Source organism: Phalacrocorax aristotelis, chromosome 26 (assembly GCF_949628215.1).
Source record: "Phalacrocorax aristotelis chromosome 26, bGulAri2.1, whole genome shotgun sequence".
Lineage (NCBI taxonomy): Eukaryota > Metazoa > Chordata > Aves > Suliformes > Phalacrocoracidae > Phalacrocorax > Phalacrocorax aristotelis.
Genome location: NC_134301.1, coordinates 2983612 through 3000488, shown reverse-complemented (window position 1 = coordinate 3000488; position 16877 = coordinate 2983612). Strand labels below are relative to the sequence as shown.

General features: G+C 69.5%; 1 protein-coding gene across 4 annotated transcripts; it reads left to right on the top strand.

The window, feature by feature from the left end:
• Positions 1–407: 407 nt before the first annotated feature.
• On the top strand, positions 408–16796 carry BAZ2A (bromodomain adjacent to zinc finger domain 2A). 4 transcript variants are annotated; one of them, XM_075075680.1, is made up of 30 exons: positions 1210–1386; positions 2045–2232; positions 4727–4864; positions 5412–5999; positions 6439–6624; positions 7221–7424; positions 7849–8058; positions 8136–8196; positions 8275–8383; positions 8557–8658; positions 8734–8944; positions 9059–9120; positions 9236–9301; positions 9385–9576; positions 9677–9931; positions 10343–10557; positions 10712–10786; positions 11064–11226; positions 11341–11400; positions 11482–11617; positions 11701–12275; positions 12540–12765; positions 12860–13015; positions 13091–13254; positions 13328–13611; positions 13686–13818; positions 13932–14078; positions 14161–14387; positions 14490–14633; positions 14710–16796. In XM_075075680.1, exons 3-30 carry the CDS (start codon positions 4729–4731, stop codon positions 14876–14878), a joined length of 5256 nt encoding a protein of 1751 aa, XP_074931781.1. In that variant the 5' UTR covers positions 1210–1386; positions 2045–2232; positions 4727–4728; the 3' UTR covers positions 14879–16796. The 4 variants fall into 4 exon arrangements, with proteins under 4 accessions (XP_074931782.1, XP_074931781.1, XP_074931780.1 ...); XM_075075681.1 differs by lacking the exons at positions 1210–1386; positions 2045–2232 and adding an exon at positions 408–490; XM_075075679.1 differs by lacking the exon at positions 2045–2232.
• The last annotated feature ends 81 nt before the right edge of the window (positions 16797–16877 follow it).

Below are 16877 nucleotides of genomic sequence, written 5' to 3'. Positions count from 1 at the left end.
AGCACAAAGAGCAGCCCTGGCCCTGCCAGCTGTGGCTTTGTCCGCGGGGTCCCGGGGGGCCGTGCCGGCCCAGCCCTCCCCGCCGCGGGGCTCCAGCACCGGCCCCGGCCGTGCCCCGCCCCGGGGGCACCTGAGACACACCACCACCTCCGCTGCCGTGGGGCTGGGCCGAGCCCCTCCACCGGGGGCTACCCAGTGGGGTGGGGAGCGGAAGGTCCCGGGAGTCCCGCGGGGGTGTCTCCACAAGGGCTGCAGCGGGGGGGTGGGGGGGGGAGGGTGTGGAGCGGCCCCGTTGCGGGGGTCCCCCCAGCCGCGCCCCCGACCCCCGCCGCGAAGGGCCGCGGTCCCTTTAAATGGCGGCGCGTCCCGTGCGGCGGAGGGGGCGGTGGCGGCGCTGACATCACGCGGGGCCGGGAGCACCTGCGCCGCCGCCCGGCACCGGCACGGCACCGCTCCGGGGCTGGCGCCGGGCCGGCACCGCCGCCCCCAGGTACGCAACGCGCGGGACGGGGCCCGGAGACACGGACCCCCCCACCACCAGATACACCGGGCCGCACCGGAATCCCCGCGGGGCCGGGCGGGTGTCACCGGCACCCGCGGCTGTGCACCGGGACCACCGGTTAGGTACCGGGACACCCCCCCTCCGGACCGGGACCCCTGCCGCCGCACCGGGCAGCGATTCCGCCCCCCTCCCCAGGGGCCGCACGGGGATCCCCTTCTTCCCCCGTCGCCCCGGTACCCGCAGGCGGCCCCGGTCCCTGCGCAGCGCGGCCCGGCCGGTGTCGCGTGACGTCACCGGGGATCCCGGGGGCCGGGGCAGCCCGGGGGCGGCGAGGGGGGGTTGCCGGTGTCCCTGCGGTCGCGCCGAGCCGGGGAGCGCCCGGGACCGGCGGGGTCCCGGCCGCCCCTGCCCCGCGCGGCGCCGCCGTTCTCCGGGGCTGCGGGGGGGGGACACGGACGGGACACAGGCGAAACGGGAAGCGGGGGGGGGGGGGGCGGTCCCGGGGGAAGCGGAGGGGGGGGAGGGAGGCGGCCCCGCGTGGGGATTCCCCCCGCCCTGACCCCTCCGGGGGCGGGGATCCCCTCCCACGTGGGCGCGCGGCCCGCCCCCGGTGACGCGCGGCGCCGCTCCCGGTGACGCCATCGCGGCGGCGGTGACGTGCGCGCGGGGGGGCGGGGCTGGGACCGCCCGGCGGCGCGAGGCGCTTCCTGCCCTGCGCCGCTGGCTCGGCTCGGCTGGGCTCGGCTCCGCTCGGCCGGCCCGGTGCGCTGCGGCCCGGCCCGGCCCGGTGCGCGGAGGGGCCGCGCCATGCGGAGCCGCGTCCCGCCCCGCGCCGCCTGAGCCGGGCCCGGGGCACCCGCCGGGCCCGCGCCGCCGCCTGCCAGGTGCGGGGTCGGGGCGGGGGGTAGCGGTACGGGGCGGCCGTTAACGGCCGGGGTGGGGTGGCGGTTGGGGCCCGGCGCGGGGGGCCCGGGGCGGCCCCGGCGAGACCTCCCCCCTCCCGCTTTCCCGACCTCGGTGAGACACTCCTCCCCCCCTCTTCTTCCCCCCCTTGCATCCCGGTGCCCTGCGAGACCCCCCCTCCCCACTGGCCCCCGGTGAACCTCCGCTCCCCTCTCGCAGAGGCCTCCAGGCCCCGAGCCGCAGGGAGCCTGGGCCCCCTCCTCTGCGGCCGGTGCGGTGCCCCCTGCTTTCCCGTCCCGGACGCAGAAGGAAGCTCGCCCACCTCCATCCCCTGTCCGTGCCCCCACTTCCCACCCACACCCCCCCCTCCCCCCGCCGTTGGGTTCCGCCGCCCCCCCCAGCCCGGGACCCCCCTGCGGAGGCGGGTGGGGGCGGGGCGAGACCCGGCGGGGGGGGGCTGGGCTTGGCGGGGGGTGGGGGGGGTGTCCTTGCCGCAGGGAGCGGGGGGACCCCGCCGGGTGCGGTGCCGCGGGCGGGGGGGCCGGTCCCGGGGCCGTGTCCGTCCCCCCGCAGGAAGTGGCCGGGAAATGGCAGCCGGTTGTTGCGTCTCGTTGTTTTTGAAACGTCCTTTTTAATCAGGTCGCGTCTGGCTGCCGGTGCTGCCGGGCCGGGGGGGGCCGACCTCCCCGCCAGGGGACCGGCACCGGCGGAGCGTCACCGACGGCCCCCCCAGGCCCGGAGCTCTGGGTACCCCCCGACTCCGGGGGACGGTCCCCACCTGCCAGTGCCCGTGTCCCCGCCTGGCACCCGCAGCCGTCGGGAGCGCGGTGAGCCCGGGCCGGGTACTGGTGGGTGCTGCCGCCGCCAGGTTGGGGCTTTAACACCGGGGCGAGTGGGCTCTGCCATGTTGGCTCTGCCTGCTCCGGTGGGAGCCGGGGAGCAGCCCCCGCGCACCCACCTCGTCGCTGCCGGTGAGACCCCGGCAGTGCCACTAGGCCCGAGGCTTCCGTCCCGCTGCTGGTGCATCCCCAGGGCTGGGTGCATCCCCAGGGCTGGCCGCGTCCCCGGCCCTCGCCCTCCTCACCTCGCCTGCTCGCGGCCAGCTCCGGTTACGTGCCATGGCCCAGTTTGTGGCTCCGTGCTCAGTCACGTGCTGCCTGGTAGGGGGAGCGGGGCCGCGGCGGGCAGGAGCCCCAGCACCGGGCAGGAGGCAACAGCCTCTGCCCACACCACGCCCAGCGCTGGCTGGGCTCCCAGTGATGCCGAGGGCGGCTCCAGCACCCGCAGGGCCCAGGGTGTCTCCACACCAGGGCTGGGCCCCGTTTGTCCCCAGAGCAAGGGCGAGCTGGCACGTGTGGCCGTGCCGCAGCCCCCGGTCCCCATCCTGGGGCAGCTGCTCCCTGCAGCCGGCACGGACGGTGCTGCCACAGCTGGAGCCTGGCCCTGTGATTGAGCCGCTCCTACCTGGCCGGTCTCCCCTCTCCCAGCCCCTCTGCCCTCCCTGTAGTTAATTCCCACCTTACTGGCTTTTATTCTTCCCTCTCGGCCATGGCACTTCTCTCCTGGCCATGCTCCCTGTGGCTGACTCCTCTCTGGCCCCCTCCCCGTGCCTGGCGTGCTCCCAGCCCATCCCAGTCTGCGGCGCTGACCTGCAGCAGCCACCTGTCCAGTTCTGGTGTGTCCCTTTGCTGCCTCCTCTGACCTCCAAACGCCGGCAGCGGCGTTCCCGGCCGGCGCATCACATGCGGGGTGGGACCGGAAAGGCTTTTTCTTTTTTTCAGCCACCCTGTGGCCGGTTTCCCCACCATGACTGGGGGCTCCCGGCTGGGGTCGGGGCAGAGGCAGGGCTGCACCAGCCCCCGGCTCACAGGTTGGGGGGGGGGGGGGTGGCTGTGGGGCCACCCTGGGATGTCTGGGAGCGACGTGTGTGTGGCAGCTGCGTCACCGCCCATACGGGTTTCTCTGGCGCATGAATCACCCGTGTCCCCGGCCAGCCGGGAGAGCGCTTGGCAGCCCCGGCCCTCCTGCCCCTGCCGGGGCACCGGCCGATGCGGGCAAGGGTGTGATGAAATCCCCGCCTGGGTTTCGACATGGGCCGTGGTACAAGCTGCTGCTGAGGCGTTGCATCGGCCGAGTGTGTGGCAGCATTGGCCCTCCCGGAGAGGTCGGTGGAGCCGTTGCTGCCTCGGCCAATGGCAGGTTCAACGTGCACAGCAGGACAGGGAGACGCCAGCTGTGGCAGCCCTGTGGGGTGTCCCTGCCAGCACCAGGGTTCCCGTCTCATCTGCTGGGCTTGCAGGGCCTCGGCTCCCCCACGCCATCTGCTCCCCTGTCCCATGTGCTGGGACCCCTTTGGGTGGCTGCCAGCCATGCCAGTGGCACAGCAGGGTCCCATCCACACCGGGAGCCCTCCTCATGGGCCTCTGGTTTGCAGGGAGCATTTTTCCTCCTGGGTGGCGAAGGTCACCAGCGGCTCCTGCCTGTCCCCGGGCCGTGCCGAGCCAGCCCCGGGGCACCGGCTCCTGCTTGCTCCCGGCTGTCACATGAGGCCAGCCGGGATCCTGTCTCAGGTGGCTGCTGCAGAAGCGTCCCCAGAGCTGTGCGTGGGGGGGATGGGGCTCAGGTCCCTGGCTGGGGGGGGATCGTGGCTGCAGCAGGGGCACTGGCTGTCACCGCAGAGGCGTTTCTGTGCCAGGAGTGCAGCGTTCCCCAGGGAGATCCGGGCTGTGCTGATGCCGTGTGGGGTCACAGGGCTGCTCGGGGGGGGCCAGTGCTTTGGTGGGAAACAGCCCCCACGGCTCCACCAGCTGTGAGCCTGCCGGAGCTCCCGCGGTCTCACCCCGAGCTGGGGCCCTGGCATGGCGGCGCCAGGGAGCTGAGAGCTTGAGTTTAATGTGGGAAGAAGCGCGGGCGGGCGGCAAGCGGGGTTTCTCAGTGACGGCCGTCCCTGGGGACGCTGGAGCGTGGTGACGAGCTGTGCTCGTGCAGGTGGCAGCTCGTCCTGCTGGGGCTGCCAGGCCTGGGCTGGTTCGTGGCAGAGGCAGCATCATCACTGGGGGCCCGGGGAGGTTTTGCCATCACTCCTTGCCCTCCCCAGCCCTGCCGTGTTTCCGTCAAGCTCTGGGTCAGGAGCTCACCCTGCCCTGGGCTGGGGTTCCGGTGCTTCCCCAGACTCCCTGTCACAGGGAGCAGCTCTGCCCCAGCGCGGGAGTGGAGGGTCCCCACCCTCCCTGCGGGCCTTGGTGGCGGGTGGCACTTGTTGGACTGGCAGCCCTGGTCCCCGCCAGCGGTTGACCTTGGTGCTTTTTCTCTCCTCTGCAGAAATGGAAACAAACAACCATTTTAACTTCACTGGCCTTTCCTCTGCACCCGCTGCCTCAGGACCGAAACCCACGCCTGCCTCAGGGGACAGCCCCTTCGCCCACAGCTCCCCGCTCAGCTTCCCCCCACAAGGGAAAAGTAAGTGCCCCCGCGGAGCCAGCGCAGCCCAGCTGGGGTCGAGGGGAGAGAGGAGCCGCGGTGGCACAGCTGGCGGCATCTCCCTGCACACAGGGCTGGGGCCGGGGGTCTGTCGCTTGCCTGCCGTCGCCTTGGCCTAGAAAAGCAGCCATGCCAGAATGGGGTCTCCGTGTGGATTTGGCCGGTCAGCTGATCTGGCACAGCCCTGCCAAGCGCTCGGCTAATCCCCGGCATCCTGCGGCTCTCAGCCTGACACCAGCGAAGCCCCGTGGCGCAGCCGGTGTTGCCGAGCAGGGAGCTGCACTGGGGGGGGTCTCTGGGGTCTGAATTTCCAGCTCTGTCTAGGTGCAGGCAGCAGTCATGCTGGGGCAAGGGTGGGCAGCGGTGGGGCAGGGGACTCAATGAGTGCTGGGCAAGTTGTCTGTCTGTCCTCAAACCTTCTTGTCCACCGCTGGTGGGGCCTGGCTGGCTCCGTGGGAGGGAGGGTGCTGAGAAACACCCCTGCCACACCACTGACCCATCTGTCTCTCCTCTGGCTTCCTCGCAGGTCTGAACGGGGGCATGAATGTCAATGGCTTCTCTACTGTATCTCACCCCAGTACTTCAGGGACCTTCACCCCCAGCTCGCCGCCCGCCGGCACACCGCCCCTCCGCACCTACGACTGCCTCTGGGACTACGCGCCATACCCGCCTGCCGGCGGCCTCAAGGACAGCAGCCCCGCCGCACCCCCGCTCTCCGGCCTCGGACAGTTCCCGCTCAACGGCGTCGCCGGGGGGTCCCGGCCGGCGTCCCCGGGGCACAGCACTAACCTGCAGGGGGCTGGGCAGGAGTTCTGGGGCAATGGCACCCCTGGCCCCATGGGGCTGAACTTCGACTCGCAGGAGCTGTACGACTCTTTCCATGACCAGAGCTTTGAGCTGATGCAGAACGGGCCGGCCAGCTTCTACACGGCCACCCAGCCCTCCCCTATGCTGGGCTCTGGCAGTCCGCCCTTCTCGCTGCCACCAGGCCCGCCAGAGGAGCCGAGCGATGGCGAGGGAGATGCCAACACCGCAGCCAAAGAGATCCCCTCTGCCATCGCGGAGAACGGGGGCGGGCTGGTGGGCAGCATGGAGCTGGAGGAGGAGCAGCCAGGTAGGAGCCTGGCACCGCCGGTGCGGGCGGGCAGAGCCCTGGGCTGGGGCACCGCAGCCCCGACAGACGGGCGCTGGCTCCTGAGCTGGGATGGTGGATGGTGGGGTTGGGCATCGCGCTCCCCGGGGAGGCCCAGCCCCTCTGACCCACCTGCCCCATGTCCCAGCCGGGGTTTGGCCTGTCGTGACTCAGAATTGGTGCTGGGATCTCGTTAAACCAGGCCGGGCAGAGCCCGCGGCGTCGCTGCTGGCAGAGCGATGTTCACCCCCGCGTGGTGTGTGCGCGAGCCCCGGGGTGGCTGGGTGCTGGGGGCAGGCCTTGGGAATGGCAGCAGCTCGTGCCGATTGATACCCCAGGGCGGGGGTGGCCAGGCCCTGGGCTCTGTCACCATCGTGTCCTGCTGCTACAGGGTCTATTTTCAGTCGGTTGTTCCCTTTAGACTTGAAGATCTGCGGCTACAACGGGTCTGCCCCTGGCGTGGTGCCGCTCGGGCAGGAGGGGCCCGTCCTGGCCCCCAGCACGGGCAGCGGCTGCTTGGGGGACGCGTCACCCATCGCCCCTCAGCTGGAGGATGCCCACATCCTGAGCGAAGACCCCCTGGAGCCCTTCGAGTCCCTGGCCAGAGGTAGGGAGGCTACAGCCCCACTGGGCTGGGGGGGCGCGTTGGGGCCGTGCTGGGCAGCATGGGCAGCTGCCTGCACCCGGCTGGCATGGCCGTCCCCCGCGCTGCCCTGGCCCGGCCGCCGCCTGTGCCCACGGAGGCAGCGCCCAGCCCCTCTCGGTCCCCTCCGGGCAGCGGGCGGTGGCGGTGGTGATGGCGGAAGCCTTCTCCTGCGGCCTGGGCGGGCAGGCAGCCCTGGGCAGGCGCTGGCGGGCGGGGCGGGCCCGTGTCCCTGCCGCGTCCCTCCCGCGCCAGCCTCCTCCGCGCTCCCTTCCTTCCCTTCCTTCCCAGCTCCGTGACGAGGCTGTTACTCAGCGCCTGAACTTCCGCGCTGGTGAACATCACCGCCACCACCACGGCCATTTTGGGCTCCTCCACTTCCCAGAGGAGGGGGCGTGGCTGGGGGCGCCGAAACCCCTTAACCCCTCTTCTGCCGGCACCTTTTCGGCCAGGGGGGGCCCGGCCGCACCCCATGCCCACTGTGCTCGGCCACCCCTCGGGAGCAGAGATGTGGGTCTGCGTGCCCCCAGCCCAGGTCCTGGTGCTCACCCCCTCCCCAGACCCTGGCACCGGGGACCTCTACGCGATGGACGACTCGCAGCTGATGAGCGACAAGTCCCCCCTGGAGGAGCCCCCTGACCTGCCCAGCCTGCGCTGCACTGCCAGCCCCCCCCTCCATGCCGCTGGCCCCTTCAGCCTGCTGCCCGCCGGCCCCCCGCCTCCCCCGCTGCTCGCCGGCCCCAGCTCGCCGCCCACCCTGCACGGTATGTGCCGCGGTGGGACCGGCCGGTGCCCGGGGCTGACTGCTCGCCGCCCGCGCCAGCTGGCCCCCGGCTGAGTGGGGATGGCCGCCCTGCCGGCCTTGTTCTGCCTCCGCGGCTGCCACAGCACCTTTGTGTCCGGGCAGAGCGGGGACCCCACGCCTGCCAGCGCCCACACCGGGGAGCCGCGGCCGGTGCTGGGGGGAACCCCACAGGGGGTGAATGGTGTGCCAGAGTGGGCGCCTGCCCCTGGCTGGGCATGAGCCCCTGGGGGGGTTTCCTCCGCACTGTTGGGTGCCCCCGGCCAGCTCAGGGAGGGGGTGCGCAGCCACGTCCCCCGTGGGACAGGCGTGGGCTCTCTGATGTCATGGGGGGAGCAGGAAGGCGGCTGTGCTCGGTGGTGACGTCCCTGACCTTGGGCCCGCAGACGGCAGCGTCGACCTGAACAGCAACAGCCACGTGGGGCCGGAGGAGTCGGGGTCCCTGGAGCTTGACCCTCCGCTGGAGGCGGAGTCCCCGGCCCCATCTGCAGAGGAAGAGGAGGAGGAGGAGAAAGAGGCTGCCGACAGCTGTCTGGAGACTTCAGCTGCGCGAGGAGAGAGCGAAGAGCCTGCCCCGCTAAGCGCCTCGGCAGCAGGTAAGGCCGAGAGCCCCTGTGGGTGCCCCCCTGCAGCCAGCGCACCCGAGCCCAGCGTCCCGTCCCCTCTCTCGCAGGTGATGTCCCCCGCCGGCGCATCGCCACCCAGGAGGAGGTGCGCTTTCCCCTGCAGCATGGGTACGTGGTGCCGTCCCCGTCCCTCCGTCCTGCCCTGCAGCCGCCCCGCGGCACCGGGCTGAAGCTCCTTGTGCCCAGGTGGAGGCGGGAGGTGCGGATCAAGAAGGGGAACCACCGCTGGCAGGGCGAGACCTGGTACTATGGGCCCTGTGGGAAGAGGATGAAGCAGTTCCCGGAGGTCATCAAGGTACAGTCCCTGGGGAGAGTGGGGTGGGGGGCGACCCACGGTACTGCTCTGCCACAGGCCCCCCCAGCTCTGCCAGAGCCCCCAGCTGCAGCAGGCAGACACTGCTATGAGCCAGGAGCTATGGAGTCCAGAGCACTGAGCCACCCTCACAGCCTTCCTCCTCCTCCCCCCAGTATCTGAGCAGGAACGTGGTGCAGGACGTCCGGCGTGAGCACTTCAGCTTCAGCCCCCGCATGCCGGTGGGAGACTTCTATGAGGAGCGGGACACGCCGGAGGTGGGTGGGGGGCAGCTGAGCCGCCCTGTCCCTGCCACGCTGTGCTGCGGGAGGTGACCCGGATTTGTGCCGCAGGGTCTGCAGTGGGTGAAGCTGAGCCCCGAGGAGATCCCCTCACGCATCCAGGCCATCACGGGCAAGCGCGGGCGACCCCGCAACGCCGAAAAGGCCAAGCCCAAGGAGCCACCGGCTGCAAAGCGTGGCCGGGGCCGGCCTCCCAAGGTCAAGATGGTCGACTTGCTGAGCAAGACAGACGCGAGGCTGCTGAAGAGGCTGGAAGCCCAAGGTACCCCCTGCCTGGCCCCACTGGCTCAGGGTGGCTGGTGCAGCCCCCCGCAGCCTAGCTCTGGTGGGACCCCAACAGCCGGCCCATCACTACCCTCCCTCTCCGCTCTCGCAGAGGTGCTCAGTGACGAGGACAAGCTGAAGATGAGCAAAATCAAGAAGAAAATGAGGCGGAAGGTACGAGCAGCTGTGTGGGGCTCAGGGTGGCTCTGGGGCCCCTCTAGGTCTGGAGTAGGGGCTCCCCTGGTGTGGGAAGGCCACCAGGTCCCTGAGCTGGTCTTGTCCCTTCCAGGCCAAGAACAAGCAGAAGCAGGAAGCCAAAGCCCCCAGAGCGAAGGAGGCCAAGAAGAAGTCCAAGGTGAGTTCACAGGGTATGAAGGGGCCAAGAAGGGAGCAAGAGATGGAGCTGCTCCTCCCATGCGTCCTGGTGTCTGTCCTCAGGCCAAGGAGAAGAAGGGCAAACCGGAGAAGGGCAAGGACAAAGCACGGCCCAAGGAGAAGAAGGGCAAAGGGGCTCGGAAGGCGGACAAGGGCCTGCTGGCCCAGCGGCGCCTGGAGGAGAGGCAGCGGCAGCAGCTCATCCTGGAGGAGATGAAGAAGCCCACGGAGGACATGTGCCTGGGGGACCACCAGGTCGGCTGGGATGCGGGGGGGCTTGGGTGGGCCAAGCTGGTGAGCAAGCAGCCTGCCCAGAGCTTTACCAGTCCTGACTGTCCCCTCTCCTTCCCTGCAGCCCCTGCCAGCCTTCTCCCGCATCCCGGGCCTTGTCCTGCCCAGCCGCGCCTTCTCCAACTGCCTGACGGTCGTGGAGTTCCTCCAGAGCTACGGCAAGGTCCTGGGCTTTGACCCGGCCAAGGACGTGCCTAGCCTGTGCACGCTGCAGGAGGGGCTGCTGGGGGTGGGCGACAGTGCAGGCGAGGTGCAGGACCTACTGGTGCGGCTGCTGCAGGCTGCGCTGTATGACCCTGGGCTGCCACCCTACTGCCAGGTGAGCCTGTTCCCCGTCCCCTGCCCCGTCCCCTTTCCTAGCCAGGGTGGGGGAGTTGCTGCCCAAGAGGCCCCGGCTGCTGCAGGTTTGGGACAGGGAAGCCCAGATTTGGGAGGTGCTGCTCTTGCTGCAGCCTCCTGCACCCTTTCCCTGCATCTAGCCAGCTCCCGGCCCCTGGCAGCCCTTGGGGTGCTCCCACGTCTGTCCTGCCACAGGGGCCTGGAGTGCAGCAGGCAGGTGGCCCTGCCTGGCTACCTGGGACACCCCTGGGCTCGTTCCCACTCAGTTTCCTGGCCTTGGTTTTCCCATCTTGCGGGGTGCTGGCCTCCTCCCCTTCTTGTTTTTCCCCTCCTGGTGCACCCCCCGTGGGGGCAGGAGGGGGCTCCCCAACCCCACCTCTGCTCTGCCCAGTCCCTGAAGATTCTGGGGGAAAAGGTGTCGGAGATCAGCCTGAACCGCGACACCGTCTCTGAGATCCTGCGCTGCTTCCTGATGGCGTACGGGGCGGGCGAGGACCTGTGCGACGGGCTGCGGACCAAGCCCTTCCAGGCACTTCCCCCTGAGAAGAAAGCTGCCATCCTGGCCTTCCTGGTGAACGAGCTGAACAGCAGCGCCCTCATCATCAAGTGAGTGCGAGTCGGGGGCAAGCACGTCCTCTGATCCTGGCCACTCCTGCCTGCGGGCATGTCGCGGGCAGGTTGGCACCCGGCGCGGGTCCCTCTCCTTCCTGGGAGAGTTGCGTGGGGCTGCCCGCTGCAGCCAGCCCCCGTCTCTTTACAGCGAGATCGACAAGACCTTGGAGAACATGTCCAACTACAGGAAGAACAAGTGGATCATCGAGGGCCGGCTGCGCAGGTGGGTGGGTGGGGGGTGCCCGTGGCTCCCGCTGCCTGCACACACGTGGCAAGCAGCACCACATGCCTGCCGGATGGGAGGGGGCTGCCCCACCAGGCACGGCTGGGTCCCGCTTGTGGCATCTGCACCTTCTCTCCCACATCCTGGGACTGGGAGACGTTGGGGTGACTTTTCCGGTGCTGCGGTGTGGCCGCGCGCCCTGGCCTGCTGGGGAGCAGGGTGGGCATGGGCGCAGGCAGTGGGGCCGGCAGCGGGTGCCTCTGCTGTGTCTCGGCAGGTTGAAGGTCGCCCTGGCCAAGAAGACGGGCCGTCCTGAGTCGGAGATCACGGGCCTGGAGGACGGGCGGCGCCGGCGCAGCTCCCGCCTGACGGAGGAGATGGGCCTGGAGATGGAGGAGGAGGAGGAGAGCCGCGGACGGAAATCCCGGAGGGAGGAGGAGGTGGGGCGGCAGCGGGGTCCACTTCTTATAGGGGGGCAGAGGTGGGGCCGCTGCCTTCGGTGGTCTCTTCCACACCTGCCTGCGCTTTCCTGACAGATCTGATCCCTTCCACAGGCTGACACGTCTGCATCCAGCATCCCTGAGCTTGAAAGGCAGATCGAGAAGCTGGCCAAGGTGAGTGGACGGTGGAGGGCTGGGGCCTCAGCGCCCTCTGTGGGGCTGCGGGACCCGCCACCACCTGTCCTCTCCCCACAGAGGCAGATGTTCTTCCGCAAGAAGCTGCTGCATTCCTCGCAGATGCTGCGGGCGGCTTCTCTGGGCCAGGACCGGTACCGGCGGCGGTACTGGGTCCTGCCCCACCTGGGCGGCATCTTCGTGGAGGGTGCAGAGGGTGAGCTGGGAAGGGGCTTCTTGGGGGGGAATCTCCTGGCTGGGAGAGGACTCGCATCTCACCTCCCCCTCCTCCCCTTGCAGTGGCTGAGACAGCACCCCAGGAGCCTCCAGAGAAGAAGGTGTCCCCCCAAGTCTCCCTGGTGAAGGAGGAGCCAGTGGATGTGCCCATTCCCAGCCGGACGAACTGCACGGCCTCGCGCTCCCGTGGCCGGCCCCGGAAGAGCAAAGAGGAGCTGCCGCAGCACTGCGGGCCCAGACCACCCCCCGTCAACGGGGTCCTGGAGGAGTCGGTGGCCCTGGGACAGAGCCAACATGACCTCAGCCAGTCCGCCTTCCTCTCCTGGCTGAGCCAGACGCAGTCATCCCTACTGAAGGACTCCGTCCTCACCCCGGACAGCAGCCCCGGCAAGGGGGACACGGGGCTCCCACCGCTCGAGGCCCCATCGGACCCTGTGGAAGAGGAAGAGGAGGAGGAAGAGGAGGAGAGTGCCCCAGAGGCTGTGGAAAAGCGGGGGCCCTGGTTCAACCTGCTGCCCCGGACACCCTGTGATGACCGAGCCCCCCTTGCTACCTCCTCAGCCGAGCCCTCGCTGCGAGCGGCTGCACAGCCCCGTGGCCATCCCCGTGGCGAGCTGCCCAAGGGCTCAGCCAGGCAGGTGTGTGCGTGGGGCCGGAGGGGCTGCGCCCAGCACTTCAGCCCCAGCCCATGGGGACCGTATTGCAGGGGAACGTCCCTGGGTGGTTGGGGGAAGCAGGGTGGGACCCTCTGCCTGGGCCCTGGACACAGGGCTGGGGGATGCTCTCCAACCTTCTGGGTCGAAACAGCTACAGGGCCGGGGGGCTGCTGTATCGGGGGCCATGGGGTCGGGAGCTTTGGGGGGTGCATATCTGGCCCTACTGATGCACTCTGTCCCCACCAGCTGAATGGCCTCCCCATGGATGACCCCACGGCTCCCCTGCTCGCTTCCACGCCGGTGCACGCCGGCCCCAGGGCCCACGGCGCCTGCCCCAGGAGCCGGGGCAGCCTGGAGAAGCTCCAGGACCTGCCGGGGCAGCCCAAGCGCCGAGGGCGGCCCCCTACCAAATTCTTCAAGCAGATTGAACAGAAGTACTTGACTCAGCTGACAGAACAGCCTGTTCCTCCTGGTGAGAGCCCAGCCCAGCCCAGCCCTGGGACCCCTGGGGCCGGGGATGCCGGTGCCCGCAGCGGGGCGCTGAGCACTGCGGTGCTGCCTTGCAGAGATGCAGAGTGGCTGGTGGTGGCTGCAGGACCCCGAGGAGCTGGAGGCGGTGGCTCGTGCGCTGCACCCGCGGGGCATCCGGGAGAAGGCGCTGCACAAGCACCTCACCAAGCACAAGGAGTTCCTGCGGGAGGTCTGCCTGCGCGCCACCACGGGTAAGGGCTGCCCGCGCAGGCCGGCGTTGGGGGGCTGCTGCCCGTCCCCCCGCTGAGCCCATGCTCTGCCCCCAGACCCCATCTTCCACCCGCGCCCCGAAGCAGCCAGCGCCACCGTGTCTCAGGAAGCCCTGGCCCAGTGGTCGGTGATGGAGAGAGCCTACGAGACAGACCTCTCCGTCCTGCAGTGGGTGGAGGAGCTGGAGCAGCGCGTGCTGATGGCAGACCTGCAGATCCGGGTAGGCGCCGGGCCGGACCCCGCAGTGCTGTAGCCCCCGCCAGACGCCCGCCCTGAGCCCGTTTCTCCCGCAGGGCTGGACGTGCCCCAGTCCCGACTCCACGCGGGATGACCTGCAGTACTGTGAGCACAAGGTGGAGCCCCTGGAAGACATCACTATCCGGAGCCGGCGGGACGGGCTGCCGCTGTGCCGGGAGCGCACCAACCCCCTGGACCTGGCGGTGCTGCGGCTGGCGGCGCTGGAGCAGAACGTGGAGCGGCGCTACCTGAAGGAGCCGCTCTGGCCCCTGCACGAGGTGGTGGTGGAGAAGGCCGTGCTGAGCAGCCCGGAGGAGCTGAGCCTGGGCCCCACTGAGATGTGAGCCCCGCGCCCCCCGAGCTGCGCCGCCAGGACGCAAACGGCTCTGGCTGAGCACCGTCTCCCCACCGCAGAGCCTACGAGATCACGCCCCGGATCCGGACATGGCGGCAGACGCTGGAGCGGTGCCGCAGCGCAGCCCAGGTCTCCCTCTGCATCTACCAGCTGGAGAAGTCCATCGCCTGGGAGAAGTCGGTCAACAGAGTGGTGAGAGCCCATGCCGCACTGCCGGGCGGGAGGGCGAGAGCCCCCTGCCAGCGCCAGGCGCCCTGGGGTGGCAGCGACCCCCGCAGCGGCGCGGCTGACCCCCGTCCCCACAGACCTGCCTGGTGTGCCGGCGCGGGGACGACGATGAGCACCTGCTGCTGTGTGACGGCTGTGACCGCGGCTGCCACCTCTACTGCCACCGGCCCAAGATGACGGAGGTGCCCGAGGGCGACTGGTTCTGCTCTGTCTGCGTCTCCCAGGTAGGTCACGGGGCAGCTCCCCACCCGCTGGGGCCAGCGCTGACCCCAGGCTCCGGTGGTGACCCCCACGCCCTCCCTGCAGGCGGGTGAGTACCGGGACCCCGTCTCACCCCGGCGAGGCAAGAAGCGGAAACGGGGGTGTCTCTTCGGGGGGAGCCTCGCGGAGGAGGAGGAGAGCCCGCGGCGCCGGCCGGCCTTGCGCCGCCGCGAGGGGCTGCCCGTGCCCCGCTACGCGGGCGAGGGGCTGTCCCCCGCCAAGCGGAGGGGCGTGACGCTGCGGGGCCAGCCCAGCGACCTGACCTTCTGCGAGTGAGTGGGGCCCGGGGGGCGCAGGGCAGCCGGGGCCACGTCCCCAGGGGTTCCCCCTGACCCTGCTCTGCTTCCCCCCCCCCCCCCACACCCCTTCTCCAGGATCATCCTGATGGAGATGGAGTCGCACGAGGACGCCTGGCCCTTCCTGGAGCCCGTCAACCCCCGCCTGGTCCCCGGCTACCGCAAGATCATCAAGAACCCCATGGACTTTGCCACCATGCGCACGCGGCTGCTGCGGGGCAGGTGAGTGGGCGCCCTGGGGGGTCTCTCAGGGGCCAGTGGGGTCCCCGGCCGCCACTGAGCGCCCTCCTGCCCGCAGGTACTCGACCTCAGAGGAGTTTGCGGCCGACGCCATGCTGGTGTTCGACAACTGCCAGACCTTCAACGAGGACGACTCGGACGTGGGCAAGGCCGGGCACGCCATGCGCAAGTTTTTCGAGAGCCGGTGGGAGGAGTTTTATCAGGGAAAACACGCTACTAACCCGTGAGCGGGGCGGGACGGCGCCCCCCGCCCGGGGCTGGGGTCCCCCCGCGCCCCCCAAGAACTGACTCCTCTGGAGCTGATCTCGCTGCCTGCTGATCCCGCGTGGGGGGGCCCCCCCGGCCGGCGCGAACGGGCCCCTGCCCCGTAGTGGGCGCCCACGGCCCCTTCCCGCTGCCCGGACCCCCCTCTGCCCGGACCCCCCCACCCCCACCCCAGCACCACAAACTCACAGACTGTGTAAGCCAAAAAGAAAAAAAAAAAGAGGTGTTTTTTTTCTTTCTTTCTTTTAAATTTTATTTTCTAATTAAGAACAGAAACAGCCCCCCCGCCCCCCCCCCCCCCCCCCCCCAACAAACAGAAGCGAATCCTCCCCGCTGGGAATATTTAATAATAGCAATAGTTCGTAGTGAATGTGTCCGAGCACTCCTGTGCAGCGTCTACATGCATTAACGGCCAGTAAAGTGGACTTAGACCCCCCCGCCTCGCCGCCCCCGCCCCGGCCGGGAGCCCCCCCGCCCGCGCAGACACTTTACAGGGAGGGGGGGCCCTCGGTGCAGCCCCTGCTGCCCTCGGACCCCCTGCCCACGGCCGGGGCAGGCGCCAGCCCCTCCCCACCTGGCTCCAGGGACCATACTGGGGAGGGCGGGGGGGCCCCAGCAAGCCCCTTTCCCTGCCTCCATGTCTCAGGAAGAGCCCGGGCCCCCCCCCCCCCCCCATGGCACGAGGACCCCCGGGGCTGTGCCGGGGTCCTGGCCGCCCCCACGCCCCCGACTGGGATCCCTCAGGGATGCTAATGCAGGCCCCAGGGGGACCCCGGCCCCTCGCCCCCCCACCCCCCCAACATGGACTTGAAGCCTCAGGCGGGTGTTTTCCCCCCAGACCCCTGCAGGGTCAGGGGGGTTGTACCGGGTGGGGAGGGGGCCCCCCCCGGCTGGCAGGGGCCTGAGTGGGCACGGGGGTCCCTCCCCTTCCCCTGGGTTCCCCCCCTCGCAGTGGGTGGTCAGGGAGGGGCCGGGGCCCCCCCAGCCCCCCTGGCCAGGATATTACGGGTACTCGCTCTGGGGGTTCGGCGGCTTGCGGGGCTGCGGGGGGGCCCCGGGCACGTCCCCCCCCGGCCCCACAGAGCACTGAAAACAACTCACCTACCTGGGCAGGAGGGGCCCCGGCCGCGCCCCCCCGCCCCCCCCCGTCTCTCAAAGTAGCCTTTTTTCTATCAAATAACCTCAGAAACTTTTTATTTTATTTTATTTTTTTGCTTTGAAATAAGAGGTGGATTTGAAGTCTATTTGAACTGACTTTATATTACGCATAAATATTTATATTTTATCTAAATAACTGCGCTGTAACAAACTTTTTTTGTGGTTTGTTTTTTAGTAATGTTTCAGATCCGTCAGGTTTTTTTCCGTCGTGGGAAAGTTTTTTGGGAGTCTCCGTATCGTTCTCGTGTTCGTTCAGTTGAAGTTCCCCCACACACACCCGGCCCCGCCCTGGTTTGACACCCCTCTACCCCTGCACCCCCAAAGGCCCTCCCCATGGCCGGCACCCACCCCCCCCCCGCAGCCCCCACCAGGGCAGGGGGCCGTTCTCTTTGCCCCCCCGCCCCCAGCCTCGGTGCCCCCCTGGCCGGGGGGCTGCGGCACCACCGGGAGCATCGAGCCCCCCCCCGGCTGCGGCCCCTTCCAGCCCGCCGGCCGCCTTTTCTATAACCAGCCGTGTCGTTTTAGTGACTTTTTGATAATGTACAGGTTTTGTGAATTTAAATTTATTTCTTTCTATATTTTTAGGACCAATCTCATTTTTAATAAGGTTTAAAGGAGGAAAGGCAGACTCTAGCCCTCCTCTCCGTTGCCTGTTGATGTCCCCACAAGCTGTAGGACCCTGCGTGTCGCGTACGAGAATAAACAACTCACGTTTGATAGACACACGCTGGTCCGAGCCCTCTGTGGGAGCGGGAGGCTGGGGAGGGGCTCGGGGGCGGGGGGGGGGGGGGGGGGGCTGAGGCA

Coding starts and splice junctions, on each gene's coding strand:
- BAZ2A (XM_075075681.1), top strand. CDS start 4,729: ATGGAAACAAACAACCATTTTAACTTCACTGGCCTTTCCTCTGCACCC. Junction 8,659..8,733: donor AGGAGCGGGACACGCCGGAG/GTGGGTGGGGGG, acceptor TTTGTGCCGCAG/GGTCTGCAGTGGGTGAAGCT. Junction 10,558..10,711: donor AGCAGCGCCCTCATCATCAA/GTGAGTGCGAGT, acceptor GTCTCTTTACAG/CGAGATCGACAAGACCTTGG.